This window comes from Arvicola amphibius, chromosome 14, assembly GCF_903992535.2.
Source record: "Arvicola amphibius chromosome 14, mArvAmp1.2, whole genome shotgun sequence".
NCBI lineage: Eukaryota > Metazoa > Chordata > Mammalia > Rodentia > Cricetidae > Arvicola > Arvicola amphibius.
In genome coordinates this window covers 2,200,880-2,218,105 of record NC_052060.1, presented here as the reverse complement: position 1 = coordinate 2,218,105, position 17,226 = coordinate 2,200,880, and the positions used below count along the sequence as shown (strand labels likewise).

The 17,226-nt window shown below is 52.8% G+C and overlaps 2 protein-coding genes across 5 annotated transcripts; both read left to right on the top strand.

Annotated features, from left to right (window-relative positions):
• Positions 1-6,736: 6,736 nt before the first annotated feature.
• Positions 6,737-13,582, top strand: Efna1 (ephrin A1). Of its 2 annotated transcripts, none has more exons than XM_038311797.1 (5): positions 6,737-6,990; positions 10,201-10,496; positions 12,331-12,402; positions 12,512-12,562; positions 12,702-13,582. In XM_038311797.1, the coding sequence occupies exons 1-5, from the start codon at positions 6,899-6,901 to the stop codon at positions 12,812-12,814; spliced, it is 624 nt and encodes a 207-aa protein (XP_038167725.1). In that variant the 5' UTR covers positions 6,737-6,898; the 3' UTR covers positions 12,815-13,582. The 2 variants fall into 2 exon arrangements, with proteins under 2 accessions (XP_038167725.1, XP_038167726.1); XM_038311798.1 differs by having other exon boundaries at positions 6,740-6,990; positions 12,331-12,396.
• A 1,246-nt stretch (positions 13,583-14,828) lies between these two features.
• On the top strand, positions 14,829-17,058 carry Slc50a1 (solute carrier family 50 member 1). Of its 3 annotated transcripts, none has more exons than XM_038311461.2 (6): positions 14,829-14,941; positions 15,230-15,307; positions 15,422-15,545; positions 16,088-16,249; positions 16,499-16,618; positions 16,694-17,058. In XM_038311461.2, exons 2-6 carry the CDS (start codon positions 15,246-15,248, stop codon positions 16,793-16,795), a joined length of 570 nt encoding a protein of 189 aa, XP_038167389.1. In that variant the 5' UTR covers positions 14,829-14,941; positions 15,230-15,245; the 3' UTR covers positions 16,796-17,058. The 3 variants fall into 3 exon arrangements, with proteins under 3 accessions (XP_038167389.1, XP_038167388.1, XP_038167387.1); XM_038311460.2 differs by having other exon boundaries at positions 14,835-14,984; positions 16,603-16,618; XM_038311459.2 differs by having other exon boundaries at positions 14,835-14,984.
• The last annotated feature ends 168 nt before the right edge of the window (positions 17,059-17,226 follow it).

Below are 17,226 nucleotides of genomic sequence, written 5' to 3'. Positions count from 1 at the left end.
CTTGTCTGGCGTCCTCTGAATCAGAGGACCACCAGGACCTCTGCCACCTTCAGCTTCAGTCCAGGCTGCCTTATGCTCCAGAGACAGCATCTCAAAGCCTGTCTCAAGAAGGTCTCTTGTCCTTCTAGGCCCTTCAATTCCATCCAGCTCCTTCTGCACACTCCCAGTGTTCTGATCCTGGGCAGATACCCGACTCTAACCCTTTCTTTTTCCTTCTCTGCACACAAGCTCTCCGTTCTCTCCTGGCAAACACCTCCACCATCCCCAGGACTGTGGATACTGGGCAGCGGGTTGGGGGCAGAAACAGCACCTTAGGGCCTTAGCCCCACAAAGGGCACCAATCAAAGATCCCAATACCACTCTCCTCTATTGCTCAGGGGTTGGGCCTGAATCAGTGTTTGCAGGAGCCCATAAAGACCAGAGAGCGCATGATCAAAGCGCAGGTGAACAATGCTATCATAAACCCTACAGCAAACACAAGCGCTTCCTCTCTGGGCCCCTGAACACCAAGCCATAACCTCTCAGAGGCATCTGCCATGACAACCACACAGTCTGGGGAAAGGACCATGAAGGGCACGTGTTTGAGGACAGCTTTCATGCGAACATTGTTCCTTGTTTTTCCCAAAAATTTCTGTAGTGATCATCTCATTCATAATTAGAAAAACATTACATTTTAATAAAAATTTTAATATAACCTGCATCCCCAGCTACTCCAGAGACTGAAGCAGGAGGACTGAAAGCACAAAGCTCGTTTGTGCTACATGAAATCAAGTCCAGCTTGGGCAGTGTAACAAGATCCTTGACCTTGAAGAAAATAGCAAAAGGCTAGAGGTGTCGTCGATGCTTCTGGTGCGTAAACACGGGGTCCTCTTGGCCCAGCACTGCAAACAAAAAGAGCAAAGAACCAGGCCGGAGAGTGTCCTGGGAGACCTTTTGCCAGCCTTTCCTTCCTGTGACCCTGAACACCATGAGGCAGTGTTGGGTGACTTTCTCGGGAGATGTGAACACCTATCTATTCATGCCAGACTGAACATGAGTGACAGACCAAGAGATGATTCCACGCAAGTCTGGCTTGGTGAACTCAGGAGTTTACTCAGCTTACCCATAGAAACATTAGTAAAGGGTTAGAAGATTGAGGGCAGCCCCGAAACGGCTGCACCCGACGTGAGTAACCACCCTGCAAAAACAGCATAAAATGCCCTTCCTTCCGGTAGCCTCTCTCCTGTCTACTTACACACACACACACACACACACACACACACACACACCTGGAGACCACTGACCATAGGCTGTGGCAGGATTACATACACTGGGGTGAGTGGTGCGCAGGAGGGAGCCCCTGGAATCTCAGGTGAGGGTCTAATGAGCCTTCCTGCACTCCCCACCTTTCTACAGGGGACATTGATAGCCCTGGTCCTGTCAGAGGGTCTTATGGGTAAAGTCAGCTACTCTGATTCCGAGATGGTAATGGCCATGGCATACAGAGGACAGAACTTCATTCTCCGCAATCAGATAAGGTCTGATATACTGGGGTGTTTGCTATGGCATAGTGCTCACTGTACAGCCATGCCTCTGTGTATGTCCTCTTCCATGTGTCCTCGAAGACCCATGTCAAACGGCCTTTTCTCTAGGATGTCCTCCCCATCCCAGATAAACGTGCTTTCGCTCTGAAGTCTTAGCTGTATCATTCTCACATTTGCCCACATTTCCTGGTGCACTGGATCCCTTTAAGGCAAGGAGGCATCTCAGTATCTCCAGGCTCTCCCGGGACAGTGGTGGACACTGCGCCAGTGCTTTAGGAGATTTCTCCAGTGACGTGTGTGTGCGCGCGCGTGTGCGCGTGTGTGCGTGCGTTGTGTGCACGTGTGTGTGTGCGTGTGTACGCGCGTGTGTGCGTGCGTTGTGTGCATGTGTGTGTGTGCATGCGTGTGCATGTGTGTGCGTGTGCGTGCGTGTGTGTGTGCATGTAAAAGGCACTATAAATCCCCTTCTGGTGCTTCCGTGAAGGACCCATTGGCCCTGTCCTTAGCTCTTCCGTCCCTATCTCTTTCCTCCTTCTGTCCAGTCCCCCTTAACCTGAGGGGGAATCGCACCAAAACCCAGAGTCTCACCTGGGTAGGAGGGTGAGGAGCAGATGTATGGGGATCTGTTGACTTTGGCCTTCAGTAAGATAGCTGGACTAGTAGCCAAAAGATTTTCCTTCGGCCTGCACTATCCAAAGCATTTTTTCTTTTCTTTTCTTTTCTTTTCTTTTCTTTTCTTTTCTTTTCTTTTCTTGCAGGTGGGTATGGTAGCCTTCAAAGTTAGGAAGCTGAGGCAAGTAGATCATGAGTCTAAAGTCAGCCTAGATTATATAATGAGACACTATCTTAAAATAAAATAAATCCTTCGTGGGCATTAGGAAATGTAGGTCTGTATTAGAGGGTTTGTCTCCAGTACATGGGTCTTAGGTTTGGAAAATAAATCCATTCCAGAGCTGGGGTGTGGCCCCATGGTAGGGAGAATTCATGCCTAGCGTGTTATGACAGCATCTCATTCATACCCAGACTTAAAATGTATGGTACGTGAGCTTGTGTGTGATGGGAAAAGATTCTGCTGTGGAATTAACAAGGGGAAAGAAAGTTACCTTTCTTACACTGTGACAAAAATACCCAATAACAGCAACTTAATGAAAACTGTACTATGGCTCGCCCTGTTGAGCACTCTGCACCGCAGCAGGGAAGACTTACAGCTCATCCCGGGGCAGCTGCAAGTCAGGAAGCATCACAAGAGTGTGCCTCTTCAGTTGGCTTTCTCCTCCCCATTCAGCCCAGGCACTGGTCCACGGTGTCACTCACAGAGAAAATCTTCCTCTTTCCACTTCATTGAACCCAGTCTAGAAACTCCCTCCCAGGCAGTCCCAGAAATTTGTCTCCTGCTGAAGCTCAAACACTAACCATCACACTCCAGCAGAAATGAGTCCTGGGCTGGAGAGATGGCTCAGAGGTTAAGAGCACTGGCTGTTCTTCCGGAGGTCCTGAGTTCAATTCCCAGCAACCACATGGTGGCTCACAACCATCTGTACTGAGATCTGGCGCCCTCCTCTGGCGTGTGGGCATACATGGAGGCAGAATGTTGTATACATAATAAATAAATAAATCTTTAAAAAAAAAAAAAGAAAAAAAAAAAGAAATGAGTCCTATTCCGAACTCCATCAAAACAAAGCGCTGGCTTTGGTAGCACGTGATTGCTTGGTGTTTTGCTTGTTTTCATATTTTAACTTTTTTTATGTGCATTGATGTCTTTGCCTGCATAAAAGTCTCTGCACCGCCTACATGCCCCTGCCTTCAGAAACCAGAAAAGGACCTCAGTGCCCTGGGACTGGAGTCACAGATGGTTGTGAGCCAACATGTGGACCTGGGAATAGCGTCCCGGTCCTCTGGATGGGCAGCCACTGATCTTTACTGCTATGCCATGTCTCCAGTCCCATAACACACGCCTTTAATCCCAGCATTCAGGATGCAGAGGAAGGCAGACCTCTGCGAGTTTGAGGCCAGCCTCCTCTACATAATGACTTCCAGGACACCCAGGGCTACTGCATATTAGTAATACCCTATCAAAAAAAAAATCCTTATCCGAAGCTTCTTTCTTTCGCACCTCTATTTTCCAAACTGAAAAATTTGCTAATAAAGTAAGAAATTGTACACTTTCGTTTTCAAAACTGCCTTCAGAGAGGAAGGCAAAAATGGCTCCAAGTTTAGGGCCTACTATGCCACTGCTTGCCCAAGTACTTACAGATGCCCCATGGCAGCGGTTCTGGTCTCCCTACTCTGAAGCATCCATCAGACAAGCGGCTGAGTGTCTGTGGCTGCTCCAGTCTGGAAAAGTTGCCTGCGGGTGAGCAGCGCTCTCGGTGGACCAGGATCTCCCCACCCCCACCCAGCACACCCGGAGTTAAGCCTAGCCCTCAAAAATTCCCAGAAGGGATTCACAAAGGGGTTTTCCCCAGACTCATATATATTTGTCACCTAGCACAGACGTTTGCCTGGGGGTGGGAGCGCTGGGAGACAATGCAGGTACACAACTTTAGGGTAACAGGTAGCCCCAAACAAAGTCAGACACGCCGGGGCGAGCTAGAACTGGGATGCCCAGGAGGCCTAGATTTATTCTGTGTTCTGAAGTCCCTTCTGTCTTCCACCACGGCATCTCACAGAACCTGAAACTCTCCTCTCCGCCCAGCAGGCGGCGCAGCGTCTCTGGGAGCACCGAGGTGGTGAGAATGTGTTGCGGGTCTAGTTTCTGCACTTTGCAAGACGGTTGTTTGCCAGGCGTATTTCCTCTCCTACCCAGTTCCAGGAAAACATGCCCAAACAAAAGTGCCCTGCTTACTGCGGGACTCTGGGAGGGCAAAGTCTTTATTTCAGCCTCATCCTTGCGCTTTACATGCCAAGGGATAGCCGAAACAGATGAGCTACTTTTAAAAGTACAAATATATGGCTAGGATCAAGGTTTGAAGTGACAATGCTGGAGAAGGTCCCAAACCAGAGGTTCTGCGTCCTGTAGATGCCGAGGTTTCCGCCCCCCTCCCCACCCAGCTCGCTCCTGCCTTAGACTCGGGTAATCAGGGGGCGCCAAGTCCCTGCCAGGCTGGACCCAGGAAGATTGAACCCGCCAGGCGGGAGCTGCGCAGCGCGGGACCCCACACGTATTCGCCCAGTGGCAGCCAACGGAGGCGATGCGGCCCCAACGCCGTCTCCCCAAGAGACAATCTTGGGCTATTTTCTCTAAAGATGTACTACTGCCTAACCCCTCTGCGAGTTTCTCAGCAGTCACACGTTTACACCTTTGTAGTGAGTGACCTCACTCAACAAACTCTGACCGGCTACTGTTCGCGCTGGCGCCGGCAACGCGACAGAGAACAAAACAAAACCCTGCGAAGCAAAAGAACTAGGAGGGAGGAGGGGGTACTCGCACCACAGGGAGCGCGTGGGGGACCTTCACCTATGAGCAAAAAGCGCGTGAGGCGCTTCTCCAGGGCTGCTGATAAACTTCGGACCCGGCGGGAGGGGCGGGCCACACCTTGGATCTGCGTGGGGCTCCGGCACGTCGCTTAAGGCAGGTGTGCTCGCAGGTGGCATGTGCTTGTGCAAAGCCGGACCCTGACCCAGGAGCGGGATTACAGGGCGCGGCACCTAGTTGGAGTTCAGTAAATATTTATGGTGAGAGTGACAAGAAGGGCCCACCTCCCGGAGGAGGAGGAAGGTCAGAGCCCTCCTCAACGCCAGGCTCCTCCCCAGCAGGGTCAGCACCGGACTGGCCGTGGCGTCCTGGCCCGGCGTAATTACAGGCTCTGCCGCCAGGCCTGGCCGTAAAAAACCAGGATGAAACGTCCAGGAAACCCAGGAAGCTGGGCCAGAGCCGGCAAAGAGCCCCGGGTCGGCGGCTTGCTGTGATGCGCAGCCGCAAAGAAAGGCGGAGGGGGGGGGGGAGGGCAAGAATTAAACCCCTGCCCCATCAACCCTGCAGGCACACAGCCATACAGGCAAACTATCAAACACTCAGCTTTCAGCTTTCCAGCTCCAGGAACGCACTCGAGCCTAATCAAACACCTGCCCGCCAGCTCCAACCCAGGCGCAGACGCCGCCAACCCCTCTCCAGACAGCTGTGATTCGAGAGGTGAATTCCTGCAAGGTTGTTTACATGGAGCGGGGGAGGGGGATCTGAGCCTGGTAGTGAGGCCCGGCGGACTGGAAGACCCAAGTCTGACTGAGCCAAACACAGCAGCCCAAACTACCCCTACTCCAGCCTGCCCCCGCTGCACGCCCAAACACCTTTCCCCTCTTCTTCACACACTGTTCACAAACATTAGCATACGTATGCCAGGCGTTTCACACGCTTCCGCACACACTCACAAGTGTCTTTACACCTACCCGCCAACACACGCATTTACACACGCCATATGTACATGTGTCGGTTAGTTTGTCACCCTTCATGACCATATTCCCACAGTCCATCTGCAAGAGCGCATTCGCTCGAGGCACACGTGAGACTTATAAACAGGTCATCAGTGTACTTCGGCACTACTAAAATATTAAGACCCTCGTGAGCCCAGGGTCCTGTTCCTCTCGCACAAAGTACTGATGGACCGAGGCGCCCTTAGCTCTGGCCGCACATGTTACACTCTTCATCACACACAGCGTCGCACTTTATTCCCGGCATCTAAGCGATGACACAATCTCTTGAACAAAGACAACATTGACAAACCCAACAAAAACAAACAGCCGCGTCTGTGTGGGGAGGGGCAGTCAAGCGCAGAGTCTGGGCATGGGGGGGGGGTGACAATCGCGAGAGAGTGTGAGAAGGCGAGTGCGCGGGCCTGGGTGTGAATCTCGGGAAAGGTGTGGGTATAGCCCCCACCTCGCACCTTGGCAAGATTGGCGCCCCGCGCTGCAGAACCGGGTCCTGAAGCCGCTGATTCCCAGACCCACATGAGTGAGTTCCCTTTTCCAGTTTGCTTCTGCGCCGCGCCCTGTCCCACAAAGCCTACAGAGCCTCACACAGACGTGTGCCCCCCCAGCCCCCCGTAAGTGAACACGCAGCTAAGGGGAGATCCGTGCACACCCCGGAGCGCGCTCCGTCCCAGGGGCAGGGAGCCCCCCCTTCCCCCCCCCACCCCCCCCCCCCCCCCACTCCGATCGTTTTCCCATCCTCCACCTCCCTAGCCACCGAGCCCTGGGGCAGCGCGAGCCGGGCGGGGCGGGGGCGGGGCGGGTGTCGGGCGGCGCCGGCCCAAAAGGCGGAGTCGAGCAGAGAAGAGGCCAGATTTGTGATCGCGGTGCCTACTGTACGGTGGAGGAGCAAGTGGGAACCTTACACAGCAGAGCTCTCGTCCCGGCCTGGCCCGGTCCGGCCCCACGCTATGGAGTTCCTTTGGGCCCCTCTCTTGGGTCTGTGCTGCAGTCTGGCCGCTGCTGACCGTCACATCGTCTTCTGGAACAGTTCAAATCCCAAGTAAGCCCCGAGACTCCCTCTGGTAGCCTGGGCGCCTGGTTGGCAATGCCTTTCCTCAGCCATCCTCTGGCCTGAGCCTAGGAAGGGTGACCAGGAGTGGGAAGGATTCTGCAGCGTCCCATCTCCGTCTTTACCTTCCCTTAGTAACTGGCAACACCCGACCGTGGCTCATGCCTACTTGCACAGGCGCTATTTCTGCCCTTCTCTTCCTTCCCTCTGGCATCCTATCACTCCTAAAGTAAGGATCTCATGCCGAGCGTCCTTGCCTTGAGAATGTAGCCTTGGCCCTGGCCTCCAGGGCTCTTTAAGTCCCCCCACAAGACGTCTGTGCCCTGTCTTTTTGTGTGCCGCTTGAGCGTTTGTAAACTGACAGGCATCTATTGACACGAGAGTAAACACAACGCTCGGAGTAGTCCTGGGAAGACTTGGTAGGAGTCTAGGTTTCGGGCATTAGGTATTCATTCTGTATTTAAGATGACCCTGGAGAGTGCCCCAAGGATTTTGGGGTGGCATAAATTAGGCACATGCTGTGCATGGACAGACCGAGGGAGTGGCCAAGGTGGCCACACTAAGGAACTGATGAGAGGAGTTGTCTCTGGAAAACTTGGGGAGGAGCAGGGGGGTTTCACGCGGCCACAGCGGGCTGTAACCGGAAGGAGGTAATTTCTCCTGGGCAGGTTTAGGGCTGTGAAGCAAACGGTTTGGGGAGGAAGACCCTGTCAAACCCTTTGTTCTTGCCCTTGAGTTTCCTCAAGTTGTGAGAACAGTATTTGGGGAAAACCAAGAGGGGGTTAGGGTGGGACAAGGAGAAAAAAAGCCTCACCCCTGACGGGGGGGGGGGGCACAAAAAATACCACTAAACCTTCCCCTGAGACAGATGCTGTGCTGGTCTCCTGGCATTGTGGCATTGCCTATTGAGGGTCTGTTGGCAGCACAGAACCAGCTGCCAACCCTAAGGACAGTGTCTTCCTGGCACTGGGGTACTACGGCAGCCCAGTCAGCCTTGTCCCCCTGACCCAGTCCTGCCTAGTAGTGGGAAAGAGCAAAGTCCCTGTTTATGCCCATGCCAGGTGTTGGCTGGAGGAGGAGGAGGGGACAGGAAGCCATGAGTAGGGAGGGGGGATCTCTGGCCTTTTCCGTTCCCAAGCTCCCAGGTTTCCTCTCTTTCAGGAAGGAGCCTCTTCCTTGCCCCCCTCCCTGTCTTCTCCACCACTAATGTAGCCCCCCTTTCCAGATGGAGACGCAGTGTCCCAGGCAGGCTACGAGGAAAAGATAGTGCCCCACTAAGTACAGCATCGGCCCTGTCCCTCTGGACACACACAGGAAAGCCCGTCTAGCGTGGAGGTCATGGGCAGTCTAGCCAGGGCCAGCTTGGGGGAAGAGATGAGGCGGCAGTGAGCAGGGCGGGTGTAGGGTTGGCATGGGTGACTCAGGGTAGTGGGCATTAGCTCTGGGATCCCCAAGCTCCAGGCAGAGGTCTGGAGAGACAGGCACCCTAGCTGTTCCGACCCCTCTGCCCAGTGGTACTGAGCTGTCCTGGGGTGCTGGGGTCCTGGGGTCTGCTTTCATTTGACAAGGTAAAATTTCCACAGGCGTTCAAGAGCGCCTGGGCGGGTAGCAGAGGTGGATGAGGCATGAGTCAGTGCCCATCACGGGAATGGGGGAAAGACGCCAGGCCCAGAGCTGAAATACCTGTTCTGAAATGGCTTCTATGTTTATCTCTCCAGAGAGGAATTTTAAAAGCCCTCCCTCTGCTTCTCTCTTTTCCCCGGGGTGGGGGAGGGGCCTGCTAAGCCTAGTTCCAGAGGCTGCAAGCTGTTGCAGGGCCAGGCCTCTAAAGGGTCATGATGACTGGGTAGTGGGTGGCCACCATGGAACCCCACCATCACTGTGGGCACCACCCATGCCAAGGACTTGGTTTTAAAGCAAATTGGCAGCCAGCTCTGCTGAGCCTCTCACTGGCAGAGCTAGGGAGAATTCAGAGCGCTGACTGGCTTTCAAAGGGGGGGGAGCACTTTCCCACTGCTAAGACCCTACCCAGGCTGGAGCCAGGTGTCTGAAGCTAAGTGGGAGGGGCTGGTGGGCAGTCAGGCTGGAGCCTGCCAGGCTTTGGGGGGGAACCGACTGGGGGAGGGGAGCTGGCTCCACCTGGGGAGAAGGAAAGGCAAAGTCTCAGGTCTCAGAACTGCAGCATCTCATCGGGGGAAGGTGGGATTGAGGCTCTTGGACCTAAAAAGACAGGGATGTTTGGGGTGCTCTGAGGGAATGGGACAAGGAGATCAGGGATGTTTGGGGGTGCTCTGAGGGAATGGGACAAGGAGATCAGGGATGTTTGGGGGTGCTCTGAGGGAATGGGACAAGGAGATCAGGGATGTTTGGGGGTGCTCTGAGGGAATGGGACAAGGAGATCAGGGATGTTTGGGGTGCTCTGAGGGAATGGGACAAGGAGATCAGGGATGTTTGGGGTGCTCTGAGGGAATGGGACAAGGAGATCAGGGGTGTTTGGGGGTGCTCTGAAGGAATGGGACAAGGAGATCAGGGGTGTTTGGGGTGCTCTGAAGGAATGGGACAAGAAGATCAGGAATGTTTGGAGGTGCTCTGAGGGAATGGGACAAGGAGATCGGGGGTGTTTGGTGTACTCTGAGGGAATGGGACAAGGAGATCAGGGATGTTTGGGGTGCTCTGAGGGAATGGGACAAGGAGATCAGGGCGTAGAGATTTGAATCACCTGATAAGAACGGTTTTACTATCTCTGAGTCTGGGTCTGGACCAGAGATTGGGTGCTGCAGGGTAGTGGAAATCTGAGCCTCTGCCAGAGCCAGGGCAGATGAGATAAGCAAGCCAGGAGCTCAGCAACAGTAGAGAGACCCAGCTCTGCTCCTGAATCCAGAGCAGCCCAGACTGAAGTTCCCTGGCATTTAAAGAAGAACCTATCCTTGGGCAAATACCTGGGGTGTTCTAGAAAGTACTTTGGTACCTGAGAGATACTTAGTGGATGTTATTTGGAGAAGGAGTAGGAGATGCCGGTAGCGAGGGAATGGTTGAAGGTGGTAGAGAAAGATGAAAGAGATCAAGATCAGAAAATATGGGAGTTAAGATTTGGGGAAAAATTCTTTGGGACTCTTTGGGATGATGTGTGGCCAATTGGAAGCTTCTGGCTCCGGCCTGACTTCTGAGTGAACTGCTTCCCTCTGCTCTGCACTGGCCCAGGTTCCGGGAGGAGGACTACACCGTCCACGTGCAGCTAAACGACTACCTCGACATCATCTGCCCTCATTACGAGGACGACTCCGTGGCGGAGGCTGCCATGGAGCGGTATACACTGTACATGGTGGAGCAGCCCGAGTACACGGCATGCCAGCCCCAGTCCAAGGACCAGGTCCGGTGGAAGTGCAACCAGCCCAGTGCCAAGCACGGCCCAGAGAAGCTATCTGAGAAATTCCAGCGCTTCACACCTTTTACCTTGGGCAAGGAGTTCAAGGAAGGGCACAGCTACTACTACATCTGTGAGTACACACAAGAGCACTAGTGGCCGGCAGCGTGTGCCTGGGTGCTTGCGTGGGGGGAGGGGGGTCAAATAGCATAGAGCCTCGCCCCCTTCCAGATCCAAACTCAGTTTTCTCTCATTCATATTATCACAGATGTGGAACAAGCTTCAGGTGTGTGCTAGGCACTCAGATTGGCACATGGGCACAAAATAACTAAAACATTCCTAGCCCCTGCCCTCAAGGAAGCTGGGAAGGAACTCACATAAATCTTCGGGCCAGTAGAAGAGGGTGGTGTGACTGACATAAACACGGGGCACTTGGGGAAATAACCCGTGTGCCTGTCAAGGTCAAAGACTACAAAGACTGTGTGGAATGACAAAGGGAAGGGCGCACACACCAAGGGGGAGTGCCTACTTGTAGAGCTCCGGGAATAAGAGGCATACGAGAAATACAGTGATGGGCTTGAAAAGTGGATAGGACAGATTCTTGGAACCGAAATACTAGTAGGCGTTTATACTTCATCCTGAGGGTGGCAGGAACCCATTGATGAATCCTGAAAGTTACAAGGTCCAGGGCTCTGTGAAGGCGAGATCCAGGGCTTGTTCTCCGCTTGGGTCTAGGCTAGCACAGTAGAAAAAGGCACGGGGAAAGGGAAATTACACTGAGAACACCTCGCCCAACTTCAGGCTAGGAGTCATGAGAGATGGGATATGTAGAAGGGACATCGTCCCCATACCACTGCTAAAGTTGAGTGTTGTTCCGGAGAATGAGAGACGGGACTGAACACTGATCAGAAAGTAGGCAAAAACTGAAGGTAAATAAATATCGAGATTGGGCAAGGCATGGGGGCTTGCAACTATAATCCCAGCACTCAAGAGACTGAGATAGGAGGACTAGTATGAATTCAAGGGTAGCCTGAGCTACAGACAAAGTTTCAGGTCAGTGTGGGCTAGAGTAAAGAAAGTCAAATGAATAGGGGCTGGGCATGGTGGTGCACGCCTTTAATCCCAGCACGCAGGAGGCAGAGGCAGGAGGATCTCTGTGAGTTTGAGGCCAGCTTGGTCTACAGAGGGAGTTCCAAGACAGCTAAGGCTACACAGTGAAACCCTGTCTCAAAAAAACCAAAATAAATAAATAATATAAAATAAAAAAGCAGTTACTGCATAAACTTGATAACCTGAATCCTGTCTGGAACCCATGTGTGGCGGCTACCATGGCCCTGGAGTCCACAGGAAAGGGCAAAGACAGCAGAACATGTTTGTAACCCCAGCACTCCTATCTGGTGATGGGAGGCAGGGACAAGAAAATTAACATTGGTGGGGTGTGGTGGCCCAAGCCTTTAATTCCAACACTTGAGAGGCAGAGGCATGTGTATCTGAGTTTGAGACCAGCCCAGTCTACATAGTCAGTCTCAGAACTGCAGGGAGTTTGTAGAGACCCTGTCTTAAAAAAAGAGAGGGAGAAACAGCAGAGAAGAAACAGCCTTACTGAGCATGCAGTGCAGAGGTAAGACAGATGGCAAGAACTGACCCCAACATTTGTGCACCGTCTTTCACACACTAAAGAAGAAAGCAAAATTTAAAAATAAATAATAATAAAGGTTGTATATGGTTTGAATGCTTTATCCAGCACTCAGGAGGCAGAGGCAGGTAGATTTTTATGAGTTTAAAGCTTGCCTGGTCTACATAAGAAGTTCCAGGGCAGTCAGTGCTACATAGTGAAATCTTGTCTTAAATAAATACAGAAAAGAATTTTAAGTAAACAGGGCACGGGGAAAGCAGAGTCAAATTTGAAATCATATCTTCTTCTAGCAAAGGCTCTTTCCTTAACATCCTATGGATTTATTTTACAGCCAAACCTATCTACCATCAAGAAAACCAGTGTTTGAAGCTGAGGGTGACTGTCGATGGCAAAATCAGTGAGTGTAAGGCCCTGTGCGTGCCTCCCATGCTGAGCATGAGCCTGGGATGGGGAGGAAATTGCCTCCTTGCCTGCGTAGCAATACCTGACCTATTACCATTCTTGTCTTTCAGCTCATAGCCCTCAGGCCCATGCCAATTCACAGGAGAAGAGAATTCTAGCAGGTAGGGCACTAGAGCCAAGTGGGCCTGGGTCCCAGGAAGGGTTTGCTAATAGAAGCAGCTCCTTTGCCACCCAGGGGCTGGCTGGAAGGTGGTGCAAACAGCGGGGCCACTGACCTTGTCTCTACCTTCTCACCTGCAGATGACCCGGAGGTTCAGGTTCTGCACAGCATCGGTTACAGTGCTGCCCCCCGCCTCTTCCCACTGGTCTGGGCTGTGCTGCTCTTGCCGCTGCTGCTACTGCAAACTCAGTGAAGGTGGATGCTTCATCTGGCTTAAGGATTGGAACTGGGCTGCGGAGCAGGGAGAAGCACCCCAAAGCTCCAGCCCTGGGGAACACTCCCATTACATGCTCAAGCTGCCACCCTGAAGCCTCTGAAGGCTCAGGATTAAGGGTTTCAACCCAAAGGAGTTCAACCAGCCTGACTGTGCCATTCCTGCCTTCACTTCAGAGGGATGGAGAAAGAAGAGGGGGAGGTCCTTTCCCTGCGATTTTTTCCTTTAAGCCAAAGAAACAAGCTGTGCAGGCCCAGACCATTTAGAGGGCCCGGTGGGAGATGAGCTGGGGGGCCCGAGGTCATGCAATTGAACACTAAAGATGCCCTTCCAAGGAAACTATGATGTCCAGATGAACTGACTGAAGGGAAAGCTTGAGACAGCTTCCTGCGTGGGAGCCAGGTACAGGAGAGGCAGCATGCTTGGGCTGACCCAGCATCTCTGCAAGATTTCCACCTGCTGAGCTGCCAGAGAGGTTTGTAGCCAGGCACCGACTGCATCCTCCCCGTCCTTCGGGCAGCATTCCCTGGAGCTGTGCCAACACGAGGACTATACTGAGAGTATAGCTGTAAGGGCAGGGCCCATGTGCACAGTCTGTGTAGAATGTAGCTGTAAGGGCAGGGCCCACATGTACAGTGTCTGTATATAAATGTGCTGCGTCTGCTCATTTCTACAAATGGAGGTTTGTTTGTTTTTTTATACAGTGTTCCTGGATTCATAATAAAGCAATGTTTTTGGTTTTTTGGACATGTTTTTCTGCCCCTGTATGTCGATTCATGATCACAGAGTCCCTACTGTGTGTTAGACTCTGCCACAGCAGGAGCTATGCAGGACACAAATGGGGCTGGTATGGTACACACCTAGAATCCCAGCTTCGCTCCTGGCTGAGGGGGGAAGATTGCAAACTTGAGATAAGCACGGGCAACTCAGACCTTGCCTCAAAAACAAAAACAAGGGACTGGGAATCACCTCAAGAAGTGGAGTGCTAGCGTAGTATGTGTAAGCCCTGAGTTCGCTCCTCCGCAGCACAAAGCCTGAGGAGCGGGGCATGGCGTGACCCACGCCTGGAATCCCAGCACTTAGAAGGTTGAGTAAGAAGACTGTCAAAATTTCAAGGCCAGCCTGGGCTACAGTGTGAGACCTTGTCTCACAAATAACAAAATAAAAAGTAAATAAAAAGACAAAATTAGTAAATGACTAGGATGGGGGGATATAATACACAACTTGGTTTAACTTCTTTCTCTTTCTAAAAAGACATGCTTCTTACCAGGCCACAGGGCGTTTCCTCCTCTGACGGCTCTGCAAAATTCCCTGTAGTCTGAGCTGGATCCCCTCCGCACCCGGTTTTGAATGCTTTCCCTTCCTGTCCACTCTACCCCACTCCCCTCAGCCTCAAGCGCAGGGCTTTGGCTACCATACAGGTACTCACGCTGTCTGGGTGAGTCAGGAGCTAGCTGCCAGCTGAAGCCTGTGCGCAGCCCCACCAGCAGAGCCGCGTGGGCGGATGGGAGGGAAAGTTCCCAGTAGCGAGTATGTTGAACAGGGGGCCGGGTAGGGTTGTCCATGGATAGGAAGAGCATCTGAAGAAAGATGGCAACTCCTGGCAATTCCTGCTATTTAGGGGACAGGCTAAAAGGATTTCAATAACCTCCAGGAAAAACTTCCTAAAGCTGAGTAACCAAGGTTCTGATTTGGAGCACTTAATAGGAGGCGCGCTGAAGACTGGGTGAGACTAAATCTGGTGTTTGCCTTCTAGCATACAAGGTCACGTGGGAACACAGACATTGAGGCTGGTGGTCATCAAGGAGTGAGCAGTGTGAGGAGGGGCCCGGTCGGGGACAAATTCGGGTCCCTACTAAAACCATTAAGCGCCATCCGAAGGGGAAGCTCAGGAACCAATCCAGCCCTCCAGCGTGCAACGCTGGTGTGGCAGAGGCCCCAGTTCCGGTGCCGTTCTGGCGAGGGCGGGTTCCGGCGCCGGTCCGCGGGAGGGCGGGGCTTCGCAGTCGCCTGCTCTGGACCTGAACAGCTAGTGCACAGCGTTGGGCAAGGGAACCGACTCCGGTGGGATGGAGGCGGGCGGCGTGGCAGATTCGTTCCTTTCCGGTGCCTGCGTGCTATTCACCCTGGGCATGTTCTCCACTGGCCTGTGAGAGCGCGAGTGGATTGGGCTGGAGATAGGACCAGGATACCAGGAGAGGAAAGTGGTCAAGAGACGGGGCTACAGTTACTGGCTGTGTCTGGAACCCAGAATGAAAGTGGCATAGGGCTGGATGATCTCGGGCGTTAGGGCGAGGCTGGCCCTTCAGCCTGAGGGAGGAGATCTGCTTGTTCAGGGTGGATGACAAGCACCGAGGACCCATTCTTAACAATTCCCTTTGGGTCCCCTTCCAGCTCGGACCTCAGGCACATGCAGAGGACACGGAGCGTGGACAGCATCCAGTTCCTGCCTTTTCTCACCACGGATGTCAAGTGAGAATATTGTTGGCTGTGATGGGAAAGGCTGAGGGAGGCGCAAGAGGTCCCTGGGGACCCCCCCCACACACACACACTCAGCCCCTTGGACCATAATCCCTCCCCTCACAGCAACCTGGGCTGGCTGAGTTATGGCGTCTTGAAAGGAGATGGGACCCTCATCATCGTCAATACCGTGGGTGCTGTGCTTCAGACTCTTTATATCCTGGCATATCTGCACTACAGTCCTCAGAAGGTAGAGGCCCACCCTCGCACCCACCTCTGCCCCATGCCACGCCGTGCTAGCAGACAGTTTCCTGGAAGCCTAGTAGGGTGGCATTACTTCCTTTTCTTAGAAGGCCCTTCTGGTTCTCCTTCCCAGGAAGCCTACAAAATGCACTCACAGCTACCCACCCTCCTCTTGCTCACAAGGCTGGTGGCTTCCCTAACCCGGTGGTGTCAGTGCTGGGGAGAGGGGACTATACTGTCTCTGGTCCCTTAGAACTAGAGCCTGGGCCAGGGGCTAAGAATGGCCATTAGCTCTGCTTTCCCACTCAATCACAGAAACATTCGCTTGTCTCCTACTGTATACATGAGGCTCACATGAAAAGGGGAGAGAGAAAAAAAGATCAACTTTCCCTTCCCTGGAGACCTCCAGTGCTGTGTGGGTGAGATTTCCTTCAAAGCTGGGGTGAAAGCTGACTTCCCCATAGAACATGGACCAAGACAGGACGAAGCAATCCCACCACAGAAATCATGTTCTAGTGCAGCCCAAGTAAGCTGCTTCTCCCCCCGCAGCACACTGTGCTCCTGCAGACTGCGGCCCTGCTGGGGCTCCTTCTCCTGGGCTACGGCTACTTTTGGCTTCTGGTGCCAGACCTGGAGGCCCGGCTTCGGCAGTTAGGCCTCTTCTGCAGTATCTTTACTATCAGCATGTACCTCTCGCCACTGGCTGATTTGGTGAGTGCGGTGGCCAAGAGGTGGGGAGAGAAGGGCTTGGCTACCTTAGCCAGAGACTGGCTAGTATTCTAAGGGGAGGGAAAGATCCAGCTCCTGGAAGGAGGCCAGAGCATAGAGGTGGGTGAGCAGGGTGCAGGAGAGGGCTGGGTGAAAAAGCAGAGGGATTTGGGTCTTTTTTTCCACGGAAATTCCTAGGCACGGGTTCAGGAATGGTAATGTGGACCTGAACCAGGAGTATTTCTGCCCTAGGCTAAGATCATTCAGACTAAATCAACCCAGCGTCTCTCCTTCTCACTCACCATTGCCACCCTCCTCTCCTCCACCTCCTGGTCCATCTACGGATTTCGCCTCAGAGACCCATACATCACGGTAAGAAGATCCCAGATGGGACAAGGAGTCTACAAGCAAACAGTTCCTGTCTTCATGGCAGCTCTGTGATTGCAGGTGCCCAACCTTCCCGGAGTCCTTACCAGCCTGATCCGCCTTGGGCTTTTCTGCAAGTATCCCCCAGAGCACGACAGGAAATACCGCCTTCTGCAGACCTGACCACAGGCACCACCGTAGGGCTCACTTGATACCAAAAAGAGCTCCTGTTTCTGCTGGTCCTCCTGACCAAATTCCACGGATACAATGGGTTGTGAGAAAAAAAGTTGATTTTGAAACTAGAGGGATCAAAGAAAGACTTTTACGTAGATTGGATGGGACCTATGGGATGAAATCACATTTTTTAAGAGATTATATTTTCTCATTTTGGAGGCTGAGGTGGTATCTTTAGACTGTGCCTTAAAATAAACTGTTCCCCATCCCTGCCTGCAGGGTTTGTGCTTTCTTCATGATTCTCAGCCTTCCTGACTTGATACAAGGTGAGTCTGTGACTGACCTCTGACAGAGCTAGAAGTCACAAAGACCTGGAAGGCCGTTTAAAAAGGAAAAAGCAAAAACTTGGAGGTTATATAAAAAAAGGAAACTGGATATAC